General features: G+C 32.3%; 2 protein-coding genes across 3 annotated transcripts in view; both read left to right on the forward strand.

Moving 5' to 3' along the window:
• Nucleotides 1–12,842, forward strand: part of LOC140063032 (myocyte-specific enhancer factor 2C-like) — a 70,778-nt gene extending 57,936 nt beyond the window's left edge. For both annotated transcript variants that reach the window (XM_072109458.1, XM_072109459.1), the window contains 3 exons: nucleotides 5,561–5,672; nucleotides 5,947–6,097; nucleotides 7,467–12,842. In XM_072109458.1, coding sequence (XP_071965559.1) covers nucleotides 5,561–5,672; nucleotides 5,947–6,097; nucleotides 7,467–7,722 — 519 coding nt within the window. In that variant the 3' untranslated portion in view covers nucleotides 7,723–12,842. The remainder of the gene's footprint in view (nucleotides 1–5,560; nucleotides 5,673–5,946; nucleotides 6,098–7,466) is intronic.
• A 4,054-nt stretch (nucleotides 12,843–16,896) lies between these two features.
• Nucleotides 16,897–21,540, forward strand: part of LOC140061937 (phosphopantothenoylcysteine decarboxylase-like) — a 73,856-nt gene continuing 69,212 nt past the window's right edge. Inside the window, exon 1 of the mRNA XM_072107942.1 lies at nucleotides 16,897–17,028. The gene's annotated coding sequence lies outside the window, so the exon portion shown is untranslated. The remainder of the gene's footprint in view (nucleotides 17,029–21,540) is intronic.

Consider the following 21,540-nt stretch of genomic DNA (forward strand, 5'->3'; position numbering starts at 1 on the left):
TGAGCACACATAATCAAGACTGTGAATAATATGGTTGCACATTTCTAAATCATTTGAATTTGGAGGGTGGTAGATCAATCCTATGGTTATATTCGCGATTTTGCGTGGCAAGCGTTTGGGACGAATGGTTATCCATATACTCTCGAATGCTTCATCCTTAATTTCTGACCAAACTTTATAAGGAATTGAGTCTTTCACATATACGACTACTCCTCCGCCTCTTCTATCGCCTGGTCTATCTGATCTAATAAGAGAGTAGCCTTCAATTTCCACAATCGTATTTAAAATAAATGGTTTGAGGTGAGTTTCCGTAATTGTAATGATGTCGTAGGCAGATTGTTTAACTCTATGGACAAGTTTGTCCATTTTGTTTGGTAGCGATAGAGCATTAGTACTAAAAAACGAAGGAAAATTCCACCCAGTATATTGTTGAGCGAGATGAACAAGGTTGTTAGGGTTACATCCTCTGGAACCTTTTCCACACTGCCTATGGTTATGTCTTGAGGATATCCTAACTGGTATTACTCTCTGTTTGAATCTACCTCCACGACAACCGCGATGGTGGGTGGCTAGAATTCCCAGCTCTTTAAGAGAAACGAATACATCCTTGCTTAGTTTAGCGTCGGAATACTTATAGCCTGCGATACGCTCTCTACTAAAACACATTGTTATGCAAATGAGGATCACTGGAATGTTCCGTCAGGACAAGCTTCTCCACCACTGCAACGTTTCCGGCGAATCCGAGATGTTATATGTACCAACAATGGGCCTAGCTTTACAATTCTTGACAATTTTAAGACAGCACAAACAAAGTTTCACCAAACAAATCACATAACCACAAACAGACAGTTAAATGCAAACAGAATATCCACACCAAACATCAAATAAGAAAACAAAAAAAGCATGAAAATAATTATTTTCTTCGCTGCCAGATAGGGCGCGTCTGTACCGGATTACGTCCGTAGATAATGTTGAGGTTCATTCTCACTGTTGAGGTTCATTCTGAAGAGCTTCAAACTTGATGTGTGTGTGGTGATTCTGTTGATTGTACCTGGAGGTTCTGATGATGGTTAGGGTTCTGTTGATTGCTAGCCATTCATAAAATATATGAACAGAATTGCATTACAAATTTGAATGTGGTATTTAGTTTTCAAATCAATAGAGTATCACGGTATGACGATAGAGGGCGCTGAATTGTTGCTAGCCAACCAAAAAATGCGTTCAGCACTACTATGTTGATAAACAGTAAAGATCTGTATTTCTATCAAATTACGTATCTTAGCTTGATTTTTTTAAACTTAAACTGTAGTTAAAGAATAGATAGATTATTAAAACAAATATTTAGTGATCTTTTGAAATTTTAGTTTGTTTTTATTGAAAATTATTTTTAAAATGACTACTTCAATAAGCCTATTCCAAACCATTGGTTCACTTTGGAGTCACTCAGGCAGGCTGAACGCATTTTTGGTTGCGCTAGTAACCACGCAGAGCCACCTACCGTCGTGATGTCAGCACCGTGATACTCTATATGATATGATTTTCCTAATAAATCCAATACTTATCATCAAATACAATAATAGGTGATCCACACAAGTTTTATGTAACTGGTTTAGGTTTTGTGTGTGTTTATAGAGAAGTTGATATTATAATAACAATGTTTATTAAACATGACAATAAAGAACAATGTTTAAAAGATTATTCCTATAACAATTAGGATGGGATTTCCAAGTATTGAATAAGGTGGTGGTGGGATTCTAAAGAATTTGTGGTTAGTGTACATACAGGTTTGTGGTAAAGATGGGATATTTCTTGTCTACCTACACTGTACAAATAGAAAATACTGTCGTTTCCTCAGTAAAATGATAATCAATAACCATTAATAAACATTGATGGAAGGGTATGCTTTCTAATACAACATCAATCAATCATTTCCACATTTACTGTATTCAGTTTAAAATAATAATTGGGACCACCATTAGAAAAAAAAGCTTGTCTCATGAGGGCCCCTACAATACATATAATACATATGAAAACATTTGCAATTTGCATTAATTAATTTACCACATTGGATACTATGTGTCAATCAAATATTAATTATCTGTACAGTGAACAATGATTAAACATACAATGTATGTTGTATAATTATGTATACACTAGATAAATATGTCTTAGAAATAAATGAATAAATTGGAGTAATGCCATAATCCTCACTGTATTTACTCGGTTAAAATAACAAACATCAATGACAATAATATTAAAACAAAATAACATAGTATGTCCTAATTAATACTGCTAGTTTGTTTAGTTGCATTATTGTATACTGTATGTTGTATACATTGTTTGTTTATACCGTAATGATTGAATATAAAGAAACACCTTTTTTCTGAGTTTGGTATTGGGAATTGATAGTTGCCCCTGTGCAAACAGCACGTTTTTCATATCTCATATAAAGCAGCTTGTTCGATTTTAAAATTACAACCATTTAAGGAACGAAAAACCAAATTATGTATTACGGTAAGTTTGGTACTTCTTTCATTAATTCTGAATTTAAAGAATGGTTACCACCCCTAAGAGAAGAAACCCATAAGTACGATTTAAGAAATAGGAAACACCATACGATCCCCAGTGTCAAAACAGAAAGATACAAACGTAGCCCCATTCCCTACCTCGTAAATATTTTAAATAACCGGGCCTAATGCAATTTACTACAATTCATATTCACGGGGCAATTTTATATTATTCAATATCAGACAGTTCTAAATTTCTGTTTTAATAATTGTATTTTATTATATAATGTATATTTTAAATTGTAATTGTATGTTTGTTTTGATTAATGGAGATGTTAATTTTAATGTTAAATATTTTTATATTATGAATCCAATTTTTATAAATTGTCATTGTTTTAATTCAGTTTTTTTTAACTGCAAGAACAATTGAAATAAATAAACCTTGATATATATATAAATCTTTTGTTACTATATTAACATTGTTTGTTCTCCGTCCTTGCCATTTAATATATCGCGTACCTGCCTACAGATCTTTTATATGAATGAAAGTAAATTATATGTGTTTATGATTTAACCTTTAGGCCTAATTCCTTTTTAAATATTTTTGTAACCAACTTAAACAACAACATTTGCCTGTGTAAATGCTGTATTTTTTGTTACAATTGGAGTGATTATCATATTGTTATTGAGAACTTATTTGTTAATACAAATGCTTGAGCATGTATTTCTAGGAAGACCCAGCAGCATAAAGAAGCTGACGAATGGCGCATTGTAAGCGCAAGGTCAATCGTTGGTTTCCTTCCTTTTCTTTGATCAAATCCAGTACAGGTTGAATTTTAGCCAATATGACGAAAAAAGAAAGTACTGTATATGTTAGTTTTTGTTATAGTATTTTATAGAAATTTTAATATTAATATTAACAATTTTACATTTTCTAAAGCAGGACTTTTTCTTAACATTCCAAAGGCCTCTAATTCTTTCCCACCATGCATTCGGGAACCAAAAAAGTGCCCCTTACTGTTTCCCCTAAATATGTTATGTGAAAGTGTCCCCTTATAGGGGGGTCCTGAAGGAGGAGTTTTACTGTAATATACAAAAAATGTTGTTGTTAATGTGATCATTTTCTGTGTTACCAAGAACTATGCAGCCAAGAAAAAATCAACTAAAATTTGTATCATTTTTAAAACAACAATAGCAAATAAAAAAATATTTTATTAGATGTTCAAGGCTTTGCAAACACTAATAAAATTCAATATTTACACAATGAATGACTTTTATGTATTTGCATGGTATAATAGTCATATTAAAAAGTTTATTGATAGTAAATACACTTTTCTATGAAAATATTTTATGTTAGAGTGTATTTTTCTGTGTCCTAAATTTTCAATTCTTTTTATGCAAAAAAAAAACTGATTGTAGCTACAAAAATCCAACTGAGCTGTTGAGCTACCCATAACGATGTTACCCAAGTACAGTAGTATTTTAGTTATTACCAAACATTAAAAATATATGTGCACAATTACATTACATGCACACATTTGTTATTAGTTTAATAACATGATTTTATTTTACAGTATAGTTTAAACAATGAAACATATTTTTGAAAGAGTACGGGCGACTTATATATTTAGGTTTATAGTTCTTCTGTCGTAATCATAATGGCTTCAAGACTTTATTCTTGCTCTTTAGAGTCTGATAATTTAATCAATAATAATCAATAAAAGAAAACAATTACAGCCATAAACCACATGATCACAAAGACTGTAAACCACCACCCATCAATTATGTTATTACCCTTTATATATCTGTACCCTATATAACTGATAACTAGCACATGGTCTTATGACCGACATTCTCATAGACAATAACTCATGAGGTTATGTGTGAGTATTGAATTTACTGTTATTTTATTAAAAACTCCTAAAAACCAGAACATTACAGAGGTCCCCAAATTCTTTCCTACTTTCGATGCAGGCTAATTGTTGCATTAGAAAACCTAGACATTTTATACTGGCACAAGTACGTGCACTGTGGACTTATTTTCTTGTCATTTGATTAGATGATTGTGGCTCGAATGATATTAAATGTCCTATTGCATTCCTAATGATGTCAGCGAGAGTGCAATGTTGTTATACTGTACTTTCGTTTTGAATGTTCACAGTGAGTGACAAGAGGCTAGGCTGTTGTTCACTAATCACGTATCAAGTGTACACGGTCTATAATTGTTCTACCCTGCGTCCAAAATTGAAGCGCTGCCTCTTCAAATAGTGTGGGCCTACTGTAGCTTAGTTAAAAGTAGTATGAATGTTTTATATTCGTGCAATTTTAAATTATGAAATAACTAACTATATATTGTCTGAAGTAATACACATTCAAGCCATATTCTGTCAGTACAACTATGAGTCTTTTTTAATTAGAACCTGTTAAAAGTTGTAGATGTGCCTGCAACTATTCATCTACTTAAACTTGATAAACAGCATGGTAGCTGTCACTTGGTTATTTTACTATTGTGGTTGGCTTCATGTAAAATTCTTCTACCTACCCCTTCTCATTTGGAGGGTTAGGGTTAGAGTTAATGTTAGATTTTTCATTAGGATAGAAATCAACAAGAGTTAATCCAACTATGGTTTTAAGTTTGTATTTATACAAATGGTTGTATGAATTATTCTTTATCGGTTCGGTTATCAAGTTGTATAGTTCATTTGGTCTCTTGTTGTTGTTGAATAGCTTATGTGCTCTTTATCAACCAAAAGAAGGTAAATCATCTGGATTATCACTTTTATTCTTGGATTTCAATTTGCATTTGGCATTTTGGTGACTTTAGATTAAAATTACTTATTAAACTATACCATACTGTGCAAGTTTGAACTATCTGAAGCTTTTTGTGTTTAAGTACAGTGTACCCTACCAATCATTTTTATCATAAATTTCTACATCTTATTTGTACTAAATATTAAAAATCACGTTTGGCATAATTTATAAGTTAGTGTAAATAGTATTACCGTATATGAACGAATATTATTGTTTAACTCTAAAATATTTATATTTTTTAGGGTCAACTCAACGATGGTACATTAGCAACACCGACAGTTTCTTTAGCAACACCTAGCAACCCACAGGGAGCACCGAATTATCCATCAGCAATGCCAACAGCATACCAACCAGGTAATAACAACCACCAGAAATATCTGAGCATGAGCAGAACTGCACAGTCGTGTGAAGCACTAGTGTCTATTTTATAATACAATTTTTGTTTTTTGCCAATCTATAATTTGTATCCAACCCTATTGTTAAATTATCAATTACAGGATATGAACTAAATTCCATGCTTTCTAAACTACATCTTAATGTGAACAAATTTGTATTTGAAGGCTTACTGTAGCTAATGCTTCTTTATAACCATGAAAAAAATCTTATATATTATTTGTGTTGCTTCTAGGGGGAGAGTTTCAACTGAATAGTGCAAACATAGCTCATATGCAGAATAGTTTTGATGGTCAACAGATGATTTCCAGTTGGCAGCATTCTCCACATCATCAAGGACCTCTGACGGCTGCAGTCCAAGCTGCAGGGATCTCCCATCATCCACTGTAAGATATTTCTCAATAATAGAAATTAAAACATTAGAATTATGTCTGTCAAACATAATCAAATGTTAGCTATGCCTAACTACATTTCTTTAAGTTATTCATTTGGAGTTGCTGTAGTTAAAGTGATTAAGATGTTTGACTATCATTCAGAAAGACCTATGTTCAAGTCCACTCAGCTGCAAATGAGTGCCTTGTTGAAAAATACTAGGAAGGATAAGGCATCATGGAAAGGAACTGGCCACCCTACCACATAATGCTGAGATTGTAAACTGATTCATAACTGTAAATAAAACAGTTACCTGTGTTTAACTTAATAACAATATTTTGAGATGCTTTCGCCTTGAACATAACTGACAAATCCTGTATGAATAATCACAGTAAGCTGTACATTCACCTGTTTACCATCTGATAAAAGGATGTTACATCACATATATACATCTCGGTAGACATGTTTGGATCCTTGGTGTTTTTCCTATTTGTTTAATTTGCATGATTTATCATAGTAACTGATGTCTGCTTAATGTCATCAGATGCCATTAGATTATTTGAATTGAAAGATGAATTGGTGTTTAGGATGTGTATCCTGTATAGCTATGACAAGGATATCTAGCAACTCTAAATCATACCATTATTACAAACATAACACTTTATTTCAATTGCGATATAGTAATATTTGCTAGCATTTTATTTTGTATTCATTTTTTTTTTTAGGTTTTTACCACACACAAATAAAATTACATTCATACAATGCAAATTAAGATATTGTAAATAGTATTTTAATGTAGTGTATTTTCTTATTTTAACATTTACATAATATTTATTTCAGTTTATGTTTATGGGTTTTCTACATTAATGTATTATAGATTGACTAGAGAGATACTGATTCCAATAGATTTGGTACTATTCAAAATGGCTGCCATATCTGTTTATTCAATAGTATATAAACATAATTGAGTGTTGAGGAAAGATTATATAAATAATACACATACTGACATAAGACAAATGAATATTTTACTTGCTATATTCATTGTGTTTCAACTGATTACTTTTATGTCATTGCGATAAAAATTAATGTTCCCATAACCTTTCTCTGATTATGCTGTACTGTTTATCTTTTTATATTCTTTTTACTTATCTGTTACTAGCCTGACAATTGTAAAATGTCACAGAATTGTTTAATTCATCAACTTGTTATTCTATTCTCTTGTAAAATGTTGCAGCATTTTTCAATCCATGAAGTGGATTTTTAAAATGAAAATATTCTTCCCAACATTAATTCATATAAAACTATGCTCTTTACAAGATATGTTTGTATCACATTCGGTAGTTATGAGAAAAACATACTAATACCTTGTTGTCTGTATTTCAGTGGAGGGTCTGGAGTTCAGGGTATGAACCTCAACGATCAGAATATAAAGTGTGAACCAATTTCACCTCCTAAAGATAAGAAGCTGCATTCACATGGTGGAGGAAGCAGTGGCTTACTTGTACAGACCACATCACCAGGTTCACACCACGGTCAGTCTTCTCCATCATACGTCGATGAACGGAACCTTCACACGCTGCACGGCGGTGACGGTCCTCCTCATAAACGATCACGGGTAACCGAAGCATGGGTATCGTAGAGCAGCGCTGCAAAATTGACACAGGTACCCCTTAGCTTTACTGCTGTCTCAACAGAGGTCTACTTTCGATGCTTCTCTTTCCTGGAATGTGACAAGCGTATTCTTGGAATGACGAATTAAAAGATAAAGACCAACCCGTTGCTTCCCTTAAACTTGGATGCACTTAGCAAATATAAACGCTATTTTTGTAAACTCCATACAGATTTTTTTCTGTGACGTTGCCATGATTGTAAGATGTATAAAGATAGCACCAAATAAAGAGTCTATGTTTTTCTATAGATTAAATTTGTATAAAAAAAACTGCTGAAAAAGATGTTAATAGTATGTTTGGTATTTTGAAAAATATCAAATTACAGGTAAAATGTGTTATCCTAGTTTTTATGACCTATATCCATATATGTGGATTACATTATACACATTACATTACAAGATAAAAAATAGTGTTAGAATAAATTATTATGAATCTTAATGATGTTAAATGATTAATTAGCACGTGCTGATCAACAGCTGTCAAAAATATTTCATAATCAAAAGATGGGTTACGAATTTCAAGAATTATTTAACTTTTTTCATTCAAGAATTTATCTATGATTTGTTGTGAACATGTGGATAAGGTGGCGGCATCATCCAATGAAGTTTTTCGAATGTCATCCTCAATTGAGAAGATGAATGGCCAGCAATTGCTCTGCATTTTCTTGGCTTGTTTTTATCTTCAGTTTATCCACTATAACTGTTTTATTGGACATAATTCATAGCAGCAGATCAAATACTTTTTTTTTCTGCTTTATTTGTTAAAATACTATAAAACAATAGAACATGTTCGGGACCCAACAAGGTGTCTCCTTAGTAAAGGGTCACTTGAATATAAGTGTTATACATCTATTTCCCCTATCTCATTTCACAAAATGACCTATTCAAAGTTTGATTTTATCTTTAACTTTATGTGGGACAATGAATATTTGATAATTTTAATAGATCTCCTAATTTTATTTGATTAGTAAATAGTATTTAGAAATATCTGTTGGGATATACGTGAATAGTTCCAAATAAATAAATACAGTTATCACTGTGTGTCAAATACAACAGATCTTTTCAACATGAACATTGTCGTGTAACTCTGGGTCACATTTGGCAAGTGTGGACTGCTACAGTCAAATTTGTGGGTCAGATACTAAATATCATGGGGTTGTCAAGAAGAACTATTGATAGTAACAGATGTATTTTACCTGTGGTCTATTCAATTATTTATGATTCCACCCTTGAGAACAAACTGATAAATCACATGAGGTTCTTTGGGCCACAGCACATGGCACATGTGGTTGTGTGGTCTAGCACACATGTGTTAATAGTGACATTTCATCCCACACATAGTCTGTTTGGTATTATTTAGGCCATCAGTACAGTATTTGCCTTATACTCTATGAAGAGTAGGTCATCTTGTAAACTATTATAATAAATCAACATATAAAATAAAGAATATTATGTACTTAATTTTAAGAATTACTCCAGTTAAAACTGAGTTCTTATTAAGTTTGGTATAGTTTAGTTTTTTTTTATAATAAACTTGTATAATACAATACACTCACTACTGTATGATTTGTAATATTATTATTATTTGTGTTTATTACAAATATTTAATACCGTGCTATAATTTAGTCCGATTATAAATATTTAGGAGTGAAATATGACAATTATGGATTTAATATGTAAAATGCATAATTATTGGTCACTATTTTGGCTTTTCATATATTAAATGTTAATTTACAATTTATTTATTTATGAATAATTGATTAGTTTAGACTCAATAAGTATATGTTTGTACTTATATTTCCATGGTCTAAGTTAATCATTATTTACTATTATTTTAACACACATTTTTGATAACTGAAATTAAGTTAACTTTATTACGTTGTTAGCTATTAAACTACTCATTATGCAGAATAAATAATTTCATCATTATTTACATGAATTTTAGATAAGAAATTCACTATTTTTTATTGCTAAAATGTGAACAAAATTTATTATAATAGTTTGCAATTTCAAATATATATTTTTTTTCTCATTCTAAGGAAAATCTTTAATAACTTAAAATATAAACCCAAACTATCTATATTTTTCATTATCTAAACCTATTACTGACAACAGAGGGCGGTATTTATTATTACTGAAATCTTATTTTTCTTTGTATTAAAAATAATTATGTATTTGTCAATTATTTTGTGTATGTGATGTAAAGGTTAATTTCTATGTATAGAAAAGTGTTTTTTTTTTTTCAATAGCTAATGTATTAATTATCTTAATATTAGGGAGCTTAATAAGTAGAACATTCTCTCTTATTTATGTTGCAATGCGAAAATTAGGTTATATATAAAAATAAAAATCAGTCTCGCAATTGTTATTGACGGAGTGCATAGTACTTCTACCTCCTGCAGCTGCCAGCCTAAGTATATGTCTCTTCCCTAACAAATGTTATCCGTAGATTTATTCGGATTCCAATTTTTTTTAAATGAGATTTTATTTAAATTTTAACTCACTGTAAATAAGAATCTCAACATTTATTACTGTTAATATTATTAATATTTTTGAAGTTTTTAATATTATTGAAATATTTTACAAGATGTAATTTTTCTATGAAGGTATACAGATGGATTAGTTGTAGGTATTTTGTGTGACAAGCAATGTTTAACAAAAACATATTGTAGGTTTGTGATAATTTTATTAAATTTAAGACAGCAAAAGTATTTTGTTTTTATTTTCAGTAGTAGCTACACTATTTGTCAGTCTGGTGTAATCTATGTTATTGTTTTATGTTTTAAAAAGTATCTAAAAAAATTAAATATTCCATTTATAGGAATTTAAAAAATCCTCATCTGTATTATAGTGATCCATATGTTTGAATACCTTATGGCAGACTGTGATTGGTTGATGAGTTGGTCATGTGTGATGTGGTGCAGTTTTGCTTGTTTGAACTATTGTTTCTCTTGTTGCATTGACTGTAATTATTGTTATAAAATTGTTTAACTGAATTATTTTGACTGCTATAGGTATTGTATAATTGTAATATTAAGAATGTTTCTTGTTATCCTATTGTTCTTAGTGCTGAATATATCGTTATTGTTGTTTATTATTAATGACATTATAAACAACAGTAATGGTGCACTATTTAGATTTTTATTTGAATCAAATTATAATTAGTAATGTTTATTTGGTGTAAATATAGAATAAATGTAGTACATTACATATTATAAAAAGTTTAAATGTTATGTTAGTTATAATTTTTAAAGTAATTGGTATATAAAGAGCAGGCTCTGAATTAGAATGCATGTCATGGAATTATTTTTTGGACATTTTTCACTCGCTATGGTTTTTGCTATGTTGAAAAGATAAATGATATGTTTATTGGGTATCAGAAAATATATGTGTATATTGTTTTACTGGAAATAAGTTAGTTTTACCAGATAAAAATTGTTAATAGATTGATTGTTTCTAATGTTATGTACTTCTTGATTGTCATTTATTGCTGCTACAACCATAGAAGAATTGTACTATGCCACTATTGAGCTAGTAATGTGCTACAACTGGGCTAATGCTACTACTGCTACTAACTAATTCACTACTGTGGATTGTACTATGCTACTTGGCTTATACTATGCCACTATGGGCTAGTACTGCAAAATTGTAGGTTGTTACTATGCTGCTACTACTACTATTTATTACTGTGCTGAGACTCTACTTTTACTATTTTGCTACTCTGCTGTTGTGTTACTATCCATATCTATTACTACTGTTGCTATACCATTATTCTTGCTACTTCTATTCTGCCAGTCTGCTATTGTGTTATTATTCCTGTCTATTACTACTGTTGCTATACCATTATTCTTGCTACTTCTATTCTGCCAGTCTGCTATTGTGTTATTATTCCTGTCTATTACTACTGTTGCTATACCACAGTCTTGCTACTTCTATTCTGCCAGTCTGCTATTGTGTTATTATTCCTGTCTATTACTACTGTTGCTATACCATTATTCTTGCTACTTCTATTCTGCCAGTCTGCTATTGTGTTATTATTCCTGTCTATTACTACTGTTGCTATACCATTATTCTTGCTACTTCTATTCTGCCAGTCTGCTATTGTGTTATTATTCCTGTCTATTACTACTATTGCTATACCATTATTCTTGCTACTTCTATTCTGCCAGTCTGCTATTGTGTTATTATTCCTGTCTATTACTACTGTTGCTATACCATTATTCTTGCTACTTCTATTCTGCCAGTCTGCTATTGTGTTATTATTCCTGTCTATTACTACTGTTGCTATACCATTATTCTTGCTACTTCTATTCTGCCAGTCTGCTATTGTGTTATTATTCCTGTCTATTACTACTATTGCTATACCACAGTCTTGCTACTTTTACTCCTCCGTGTTACTATTCCTACCTACTACTATTAATGTGTCATCGACACTACATATTGTTACTACTATTTTGCTGCTGTACACATCTACTAATACTACTAATATTGCTACATCAGTGTTGCTACTTTTATTGCTATGTTGCTGCTATCACTGTATTTCTGCTATGCCACTAAGTTGCTCCATCTATTCTACTACTTTCTCATTTTCTACAGCCATCACATATTTCAATGTTTAGTTGTATAAATAAACTAGAGAAGGATAAGAACAAAAGAATCAATTATAAGCAGTGGGTCAATAATGACAGTTGTTATAGAACATAACTCTCAATGTGAATGGACTTTGTAACCCTTCATCAGTGCCTTAATATAGTCTATAATTATTGTGTGAAGAAATGGATAAGATATTGAGGAAAACACTATATTAGAATTATTACACAGATTTGTATAAAACTACTGGTGACCAAGGAAATTGTAGGAAAAAAGCTTCAATTGTGTTATAAATAATGTATAAGATTATGGCATTTCTTTGTCAAAAAAAGAGATATTGCTTTAAACAATCTATTAAGCTAGTGTAAATTATTCTGTGTTGTATATACATTTAATTGCAAAACGGGCCTGGGTAGATAAATTGTAACATCTGATATATACTTGTAAAAATGCCTATTTTCGTGTGAATTAAAAAGGGACATTTTTTTGGTGGAATTTGAGTTGCTTTTTAGAAATCTGTGTATGTTCTTATTAAAGATAAAATATTAAACATAACAAATATTTTACCATTAAAAATACAAACATTGTAATAATGAAAGTAAAATACAAAAAAATCAAATATTAGTATTTTAATTAGTGTACGGTAAGGAATACAGGTAAATTTATTCTTAAGTTCCAGGTTTACCAATTTTTGGAAAATAATTCACGTACAGTACTTTATCACAGAAATTTTGTTGGAAATTGGCTAAAACATTGACTTTTAAAAATTCAATATATGAGCATATTGAATTGTCATAATCTTATTGTGTATAAATTAAAAGGTAGAAATTTGCCAAATTTTCAAAAAAAGGGATCCTGGAGATAATTGTCCATGCAGGAATTGTACCGAAACATAATACTGTATAAAGAAAGAATACAATACTGTACAGTTAAAAATACAAATACTAGATACAGTAAAGAATACAGATAAAAATACAAATATTAGTCGGTTAAAAATACAAAATAGGCCCCTTACAGTTAAAAATACAGTACAAACAGTAGTCTAAAATAATAAACAATTTAAAATTTGTAGTGTCCTAGTGGCTGCAAAAGAGGGCAGCATACATATTTTAACCATTGACATACATTTTGATTACAATATTTAATTAGAATTTTATTTTCTATTCGTTCTTTGACATTGTAAGATAACACACTACACGCCACACATGTAACAATATTATCGCATAATAATTATTTGGAAATTTAAAACATTGATTGAGTTTTCGAAAAATCAACAAATTGTGAATAGTACAGGAAAGATATGCTCAGAATCAGTAAAAGGTTGAAAAAATTGCAACAGAATTTTTTTCACCACAATGCATTTCTATAAGGTCCCTATATGAACATACTAAAAGTCTAGAAAAATCCAGGTAGGGGAAATAGGTTTTTTTAAACAAAATGGCCGCCAATGGTGAAAAATGTCAAAAAATGAACAAAAAACATATATTGTATATCTAATTACCACTTGATAGCAGTTTTTATAATGATTTTTATATTTCTTTAGTGTCAAACATTTAAACTGCAATATACATATTAATTTAAGTGCTATTTAGCAGCAAAAACACAAATTTAAGTATCAAGATATCAATCACCACGGTTATAATAATAGACAACGTAGTCCTATGCATTATAATGCAGGACTACGGTGTCTAATAAAACAGTTCATTTACAATAGAATTATACAATCTTACAATCTATTAATCCATTCATTTTCATTGTCCAGTTATCATCCTCTGTCTATAGGTAGGAATTAAGCATGTGCTGATGATGCCGTGGTATTCGTCACAAACAGTGGTAACTGGTGGTAAATTTGTCATCAATGGACACATCACGCCATTTGTAACTTTCCATCCCCCAGTCTGTGGGTTGAAGAGTATTTTCTATCCACTGCTGTACCATGGTAATATACACGCAGGGAATGACATTTTGCAGCATTTGTTGTTGGGGGGAATAGACTTTATTTCAAGTGCTGTTTTGCTTTTTGCAACTTTCTCCCAGAACGTATTCCTCCATAGCGCTACCAATGCCAATTCCTCTGAGGCGATGGATTCTTTTTTTTTAAGACGTTTGGTTTTACAGAGTTTGTAAGCATACTACTGCCCACCTTTTTTTTAACCAAATAGATGGGATGTAGCATCACATCCCTGGATTCCATGTATAAAAAGCAAATTAATTTTTACAGAGCTTCACACCAAGGAAAGACTTTACATGCATTCACAGTGCTCCCCCATCGAGAACATACAGTATTAAATCAATGAATGAAGCAACCGTGACAGAATATTAATTTAAGAGGAAAGAACATATTATTACACATGGGTCAAAATCAACCATTTTTATCAATAGAGAAGCAGTGCACATTCCATCACATATACTATTTCATCATTGATGGCTATGTGAAACAGTCATACACAATGCATCATTTGTTCAAAAAGAACCTTGTACTTTTCCTGCAGCCCTCTTTTACTCCATCGACTCCATACACACTGCTAGACTACTCAGAAACATTCATTTCACTGCCCACTGTATGTTATCAATGGGGAAGCACTGCTACATCAAACCTCTTGGCCCGAAACAGCAACATTTCAAGACATTTATTATGTACCATGTTACGTTATGTGAAGGCAAAGTAAACTCTTGTGTTTTTATATAGGCCTAATTATGGGCCGTAAGTAAATTTGGTTTAGGAGAAGCTGGAAAATCATCACAGTTGGAGTTGTATGTCAAATTTTGTAAACCAAACAGTTTCCAAAAAAAAAGAAACATTGCATCAGGAATTTGGCATTGGTAGCTATATATGGAGGGAAGTCAATGGAGACTTTAGACAGCCTACTTTTCTTTGAGAAAGTTGCAAAAAGCAAATCTATTCCCTTGCTGCAAAATGTTATTTCGTGAGTCTTTATTACCAGGTATAGCAGTGGATAGGAAATACTCTTCAACCCACAGACTAAGGATGGAAAGTATTGATGACAAATTTACTACCAGCACCAGAGAAACTATTAAAGTTGATTAGATGTACCTGTAAATAAGGTTGTAGTAAAATGAATTGCAGTTGCAGAAAATATGGGTTGGACTGCTGCTCCATTATTTTTTAAGAATGCCACGGCATCAGCACATGCTCAATTCCCCACCAATAGATGGAGGTTGAGATACTGACAAGATGAAAGTGAAATTACCGCATTTATTTGAATAAATGCCCTTGGTGGTTGGGGTAGAGGGGGCGTGTAATCGTCGTGAGGAGTTTATTCGGAGAGGCGTTTATTTTTGTGGGTGTAATGTGGCAACATGTATTAATTATTAATAATTAATAAATACACCCTTTAGATATGAACAAATACAACACCATCATGTCATTCAGTGAATTCTATTACAAATAGAGATGTGTTAAAACACAGTATTATGTATAATATGAATGTGGCGAGTCGTACATTCGACGAAATAAATTCAAAATGATGTCCGATGGGGGAAGGTGAGGGGGTGCGCTGGTGTAGGTTATTCAAAATGATGTCTTATGGGGGAGTTTATTTGATTTTTCTAAATGTAGCATTTATCCGAATAAATACGGTAATAGATTGATTGTAGTCCAGTGATGGCGCAAGGATTTTCCCGATAAGGGGGCTGAGGGGGAGGGGGAGAGCGCAGCTAGCATCAATTGGCTGGGCCATCAATGGGAGCGCACCCAGAAGTTCAAACAATATTATACCAGTAAAGGGTAGTTTTAGTCACTTTTAAAAATAAAAATCCTTGAAACAGCACTCAATGGGGTATTGTTTTATATTAGGAATTATCATCATATTGTCTACATATACTCCCGAAAATAGCCAATTGGGGAGAGGGGATGGGGGGGGGGGCGGACAGACTCCCTCACCCTTCCCATATGATCTCCCATCCCTATACCCCTCCCCACTGGTACCACCAATGTTGTAATATATTGTTATAACAGTACAAATGTAAATGAACTGATTTATTATTAGACATCGTAATCCTATGCATTAAGCATAGGAAGGACTGCGTTTTATATATATTATAACAATAGGGATATATCTAGATACTTAAACATTTGTTTTGCGGCCATTTTCTAATTAACAGCACTTAAAATAATGTGTATATTGTAGTTCAGATCTTCGAAACTGTAAAGAAATATAAAAATCATTGTAAAAACCGCTATAAAGTGGATTATTAAATTGAATTAGATCTACTATTTATGTTTTTTTGTCCTTTTTTAGGCATTTTCGACATTGGCGGCCATTTTGTTTAAAAAAACCTATTTCCCCTACCTGGATTTTTCTAGACTTTTAATATGTTCATATAGGGACCTTATAGAAATGCATTGTGGTGAAATAAATTCTGTTGCAATTTTTTCAACCATATTTCATAGTTTTCCTGTACTAGAAAGCGCTCAGAGATTCTACATTTTATAAGATTTGAATTTAAACTCCCATCGCATAGCGGCGCTATACAATCTTTGCTAAAAGTGCAGACGATCATACCGCGCCGTGTTTATTTAGAAAGAGGCGGCAAGTCACAATTTTGAAGTAAAAGAAAAGACATGTGGTCGTGGATTACTGTGTATTCACTTCAATTTGTATAATAAACATTGGATCCGATCCATAAACATTTATAGGATAATATTTTTCTAAAATGAGAAATGTAAGTTTATTCGTTTTATTTCCACATTAAATAGCGTGTCCTCACTACTACTAGAGTACTACTAGCCTGCCTACTACTAGCCTTGGCCAAGGGCCTATATGGCTAGGCAACTAGTAGCCTAGACCCTAGGCCTAGTAGTAGCCTCTTTCATAGGGCCTAGGCCTACAAAATCGTACCTAGGCCTAGTAGTAGAGACTTAGGCTACGGTACATTGGAACGCCTGTTAAATATCTATGTAATTGCTTTTTTTGCTGAGAAATCCAGACAGAGAGAACTAGCCTATAGGCTACTACTAGTTTCTAGTAAGCCTAGTTAGACCATCTATGAGGCTATTACTAACAATCAATGATATTGATAGGGCAGGCAGCTATCCTAGGCTAGCCTTTTTATGGTGTAAAGTATCTCGATAGCATGTCGGGGTTTGCCTAGGAGTATGCCTAGCTTGTGTAGGCCTCCTGGCCGGCCTATAAGTATACCGTCCTTCATCAGGCCTCTAGTAGGAGGTAGTTTCGTATCCACCCCTTAAAATTACTTATTACATGGCGTGGGCCTACAACATCCTGCAAGCATAACGTTTGAATAAATCGATTATGCTTAGTTTTTCATTTATATTTTATAATCAATTAATAATGTACTGTACTAGCACTCTTCAGAAATCAATCGCTATTATCTTGTAAATACGACTTGACGATTCGGCCCGTCAACTGGCGCTGTGTTGTTTGTTTTGACAAATAATTACTGTATGTATTGTGATAAAGATTCTGTACATGATACCTCTCGTGCTCGAGTCTTATGAAGTTAATAATAATCCGTTCTTAGAGGAAAAAAACGACAAAGTAGGCCTATAGCTTTAATTTATTTATTTTTACCAATAAACGGATATCATCACTGATTGTGTAATAACGTTAATTGTCACGATAAAACGGCAACACCGTCGGGATAGTAAGAAATTTGCAAATCAGAACTTTATTTTATTTTATGTCTTTAGGCAATGTGGCCAAGGATTACCAATAGTGAATTAATCACTGTCCTATCAGATAGGTGGTAATCCCCCTGATACAGGGGCTATTGTGTGAACCAGTTCACCGGGGTAACCCCCTACTCTTTTTCGAATAATGAACTGGGTTTCTTTAAAGTACACACAGGTTATAACTGTGTACACTGGACCTACGGTTTATAGTCCTTATCCGAGAAGACTTGTTCCACCACCAGAACCAGGAGCGAGTCGGCCTCGAACTCTGTGATATCTTTCTTAATCTTAGACCTAGACCTACTTGTAATTTGAAAGTTTTGATAAAGTTGTTTGATGTTTTATTGAGATAACTTTACCAACTTTCTGTTGGAGCACAGATAACGCTAATTACAGGGAAACATGTTTTTTTAGGTTCGTTTCACCAAATCAAATTGCACTTGATTTTTCAGAGCCTATCAATCAGCTGCTAAGTAGAATCTAAAACAAAGAACCCGTGTAGGTCTTAATTGATGCTATTTTAAGAAAATTGTGTCAATCAGTAGTTACATTATCTTTTTTTTGTGGATTTTTACTTTTATGTTAAACCAAAACAACGAAAAGGAATAAAATTACCTTCGTGACGTTTCGCCGACAATCTGTCAGCTGCTTCAGACTAATGCCTGGGTTGGAATGGTCTGGTTTTTTGTAAGTGACGCTGAACAGCGCCACCAGCCGTTTGGTTGGTATTGATGGTAGAGCGTCTCCGCTGGCCCCCCTCCTGCTTCAACTTTTTCCAGTTCCAGTTATGGCTGACTTATGTAAAACCTGGGACGAAGAATTTCTATTATCTTATTTTTAAATATGCACCAAAGCTTCATCATTCGATACGCCTGCAGACGGACCCGCGTAGCGACATTATATGTAAATTGCCTATAGTTATAGACCAACTATCGTGGTTAGTAAATATAGAGTTTGTTTATACTTCTAATTCAATTCTATATTAAAAATTCTAATTGCCATCTTGTTGAGGGCCTCATAGTCCTCTCAATGTACTCACTAACAAGTAGGGGATATTTTTTAAGGTTAGAGATAATGAATAATGAATCGGAACATCATTAGGATCGATTCACTTGACGGTAACTCAATTTTCTTCGTTGGCAATTGTCATGATTTTCACTTTCTGGTGTACATTTTTTGAAAAGACGAAAGAAAGTGAAGTACCGTAATGTTGACTTAATATTATATATTATAAATACATTTATAACAGTACATTTTATTGGTTATCAGCAGCGGATAACCCTTGTTATTGATTTTTTTCTTCTATCTTGTTCTTTCTTTCCCAAAATTGTGTTGCAGCTGTATCTCTAATTCTTGTCAACATAACATTATATAACTTTGTCAAAAGATTGACCTCTAACTGTAGAGATGTACAGGAAACTTTGTTATATGACGTTAGAGTCGCGCAACTTAAGTTACGCGCGATTTATGAAATGTTATGGTTGCTCATAAATTCTGAACAAAAATGTATTTTTTAATGAAACTCTACGAAAGTGTATTTAATAATATGGAGTAACTTTTGACATGATAAAAATGGCGTGCTACGCAAACAATTACGCGAGTACACGTATTTGAAATTTAAAAATTCGCAAAATTAATTTCCAATCAATTTCGCGTAGGCCTACATTTCAGGCCATTTTGAGCATTTCAAAAAGTTGCGTTTTGCGCACGCACTTATGTATGCGCACAGCTCGTACAAATCGTAGAAAAATGTTTTTTTTCAATTGATATTTGTTTTTCATACCTTCTGTATTAGATTTCATTCATTTTGATGAACTTTGATTGCAAATTAACGACGCACGTGCATGTTAAACTTTAAAACTATACCTATTTTTAATCGGCTATAGCTCCTCGCGGGATGGCTGGTTATCCCCATAAATTGTATTATGGAAGCCAATGAGTTGTAGATATCAATTCATGTAAAATTTGTATTTACCGGATGTTTTTACGTCACCATATGGCCACTCGAATTAAAAAAAAAATTTTTTTTTTCACTTTGTACTCGTTAATCCATTCTAAATGGAGCGCATCGCGCTATTAAATGCGTTCCTTGTTTTCTCCTAGATTTTAATATGTTCTTTCTCAATCAATTCTTTCTCAAACAATTTTTATTAAGTCATCATATAAAAATATTAGAATAACGTGAGTTACTTAATTTCATCTATACAGTATATTTTAATCTGTTATATCTCATCGGAATGAAAAGTGACCCACATGATTAAAACGTATTATTGAAGTTGTTGAATTGTAGATATGATGAATTCATATACACATTTTGTCTACTGTATCTGATGTCATGACGTCATCATATGGCCAGTTGAATTCAAAATGTCAGATTGTCATCTCTTTCGTAAAAGTTCGTCGCGTTTTAAAGGGAGAGCGCGCATCTAACTTTTACGTGGCCAAAATTTGTATTAATGCAATTATTTACATAATTATCTTCTAAAATAGTTAGGACTATCTTTATATGTCAATTTGATGACGTCATCGTGTTAAATTGGATTTAAAAGATGGTTCTTGTAATTTCATCTATGAACCACGCTTTACATGTTGTATGATATGGTACAATTCAGCACTGTAGGGCCTAAACATATTTAATTCATGTCATAGGATGGCATAATAATTGTCGACGTTCTTATATATTAACGTATGTACACGTTGAATTTCCGCACATAACTCGAACGAGTTCAAATCTAGTTCTATATGTTTCAATTTAAATTATGTCGTCAAACGGAATCTAACGAGCGAACGGGTTTTCCCCGTAAATATTATTGTTGTGATTTTTGTTAACGATAGGCCTACATAGCGCCATCTAATTACGGATTAGTCTTACGGAGCCATACACTGTTATCTTGAGAAACTATACTGGTAGTATATATATTTATATATAAATTATTAGAGTATCCAAATTTAAAAGATCAATTTTTTTTTAATGACGTCATGAAATATATACAAAAGTAATACAGTATGCAATCTGTCGGCAAAACTGTTTATGATTGACAAGATAAAATCAATTTCAGCTTAATATTTTATCTAGGGTCACACATTAAAAAGAAGCAAGGACGGGTGATTTTCACTTTATTAAATCACAGGTCAATAAACCGATATATACCACCTGTTTTAACCGCTTGATGAGTGTTTTTGATTTCCCTTTAATTTAAAAAAACTTCTTTCCCTTTTGACTTAATTCGATTTTTATTTGTAATATTTTCGTACCTTCGTCCGTTGATTTGTCATTGTTCTTAGCCTGTACAAAGGTACTTTTAAGGTAAAGTTTATACCAGTTTACACAAAATATACTTTTTACCGTTGATTACATTAATGACACAGCCCATATAGATATATAATTGATATAACTGTTCTCCTTCAGCCACACACAGTTTTTGGCTATGAATAATGTCACAGAGTTGGCTGTAAGAATAGTAAATCGTAAATTAACTACTTTATTGTTCAAACAATCATCCATGCCCACTTGACTGATTCTAAATAGATTGTGGAAGTAT

The sequence above is a fragment of the Antedon mediterranea genome, chromosome 11, assembly GCF_964355755.1.
Source record: "Antedon mediterranea chromosome 11, ecAntMedi1.1, whole genome shotgun sequence".
In the NCBI taxonomy this organism is placed as follows: Eukaryota; Metazoa; Echinodermata; class Crinoidea; order Comatulida; family Antedonidae; genus Antedon; species Antedon mediterranea.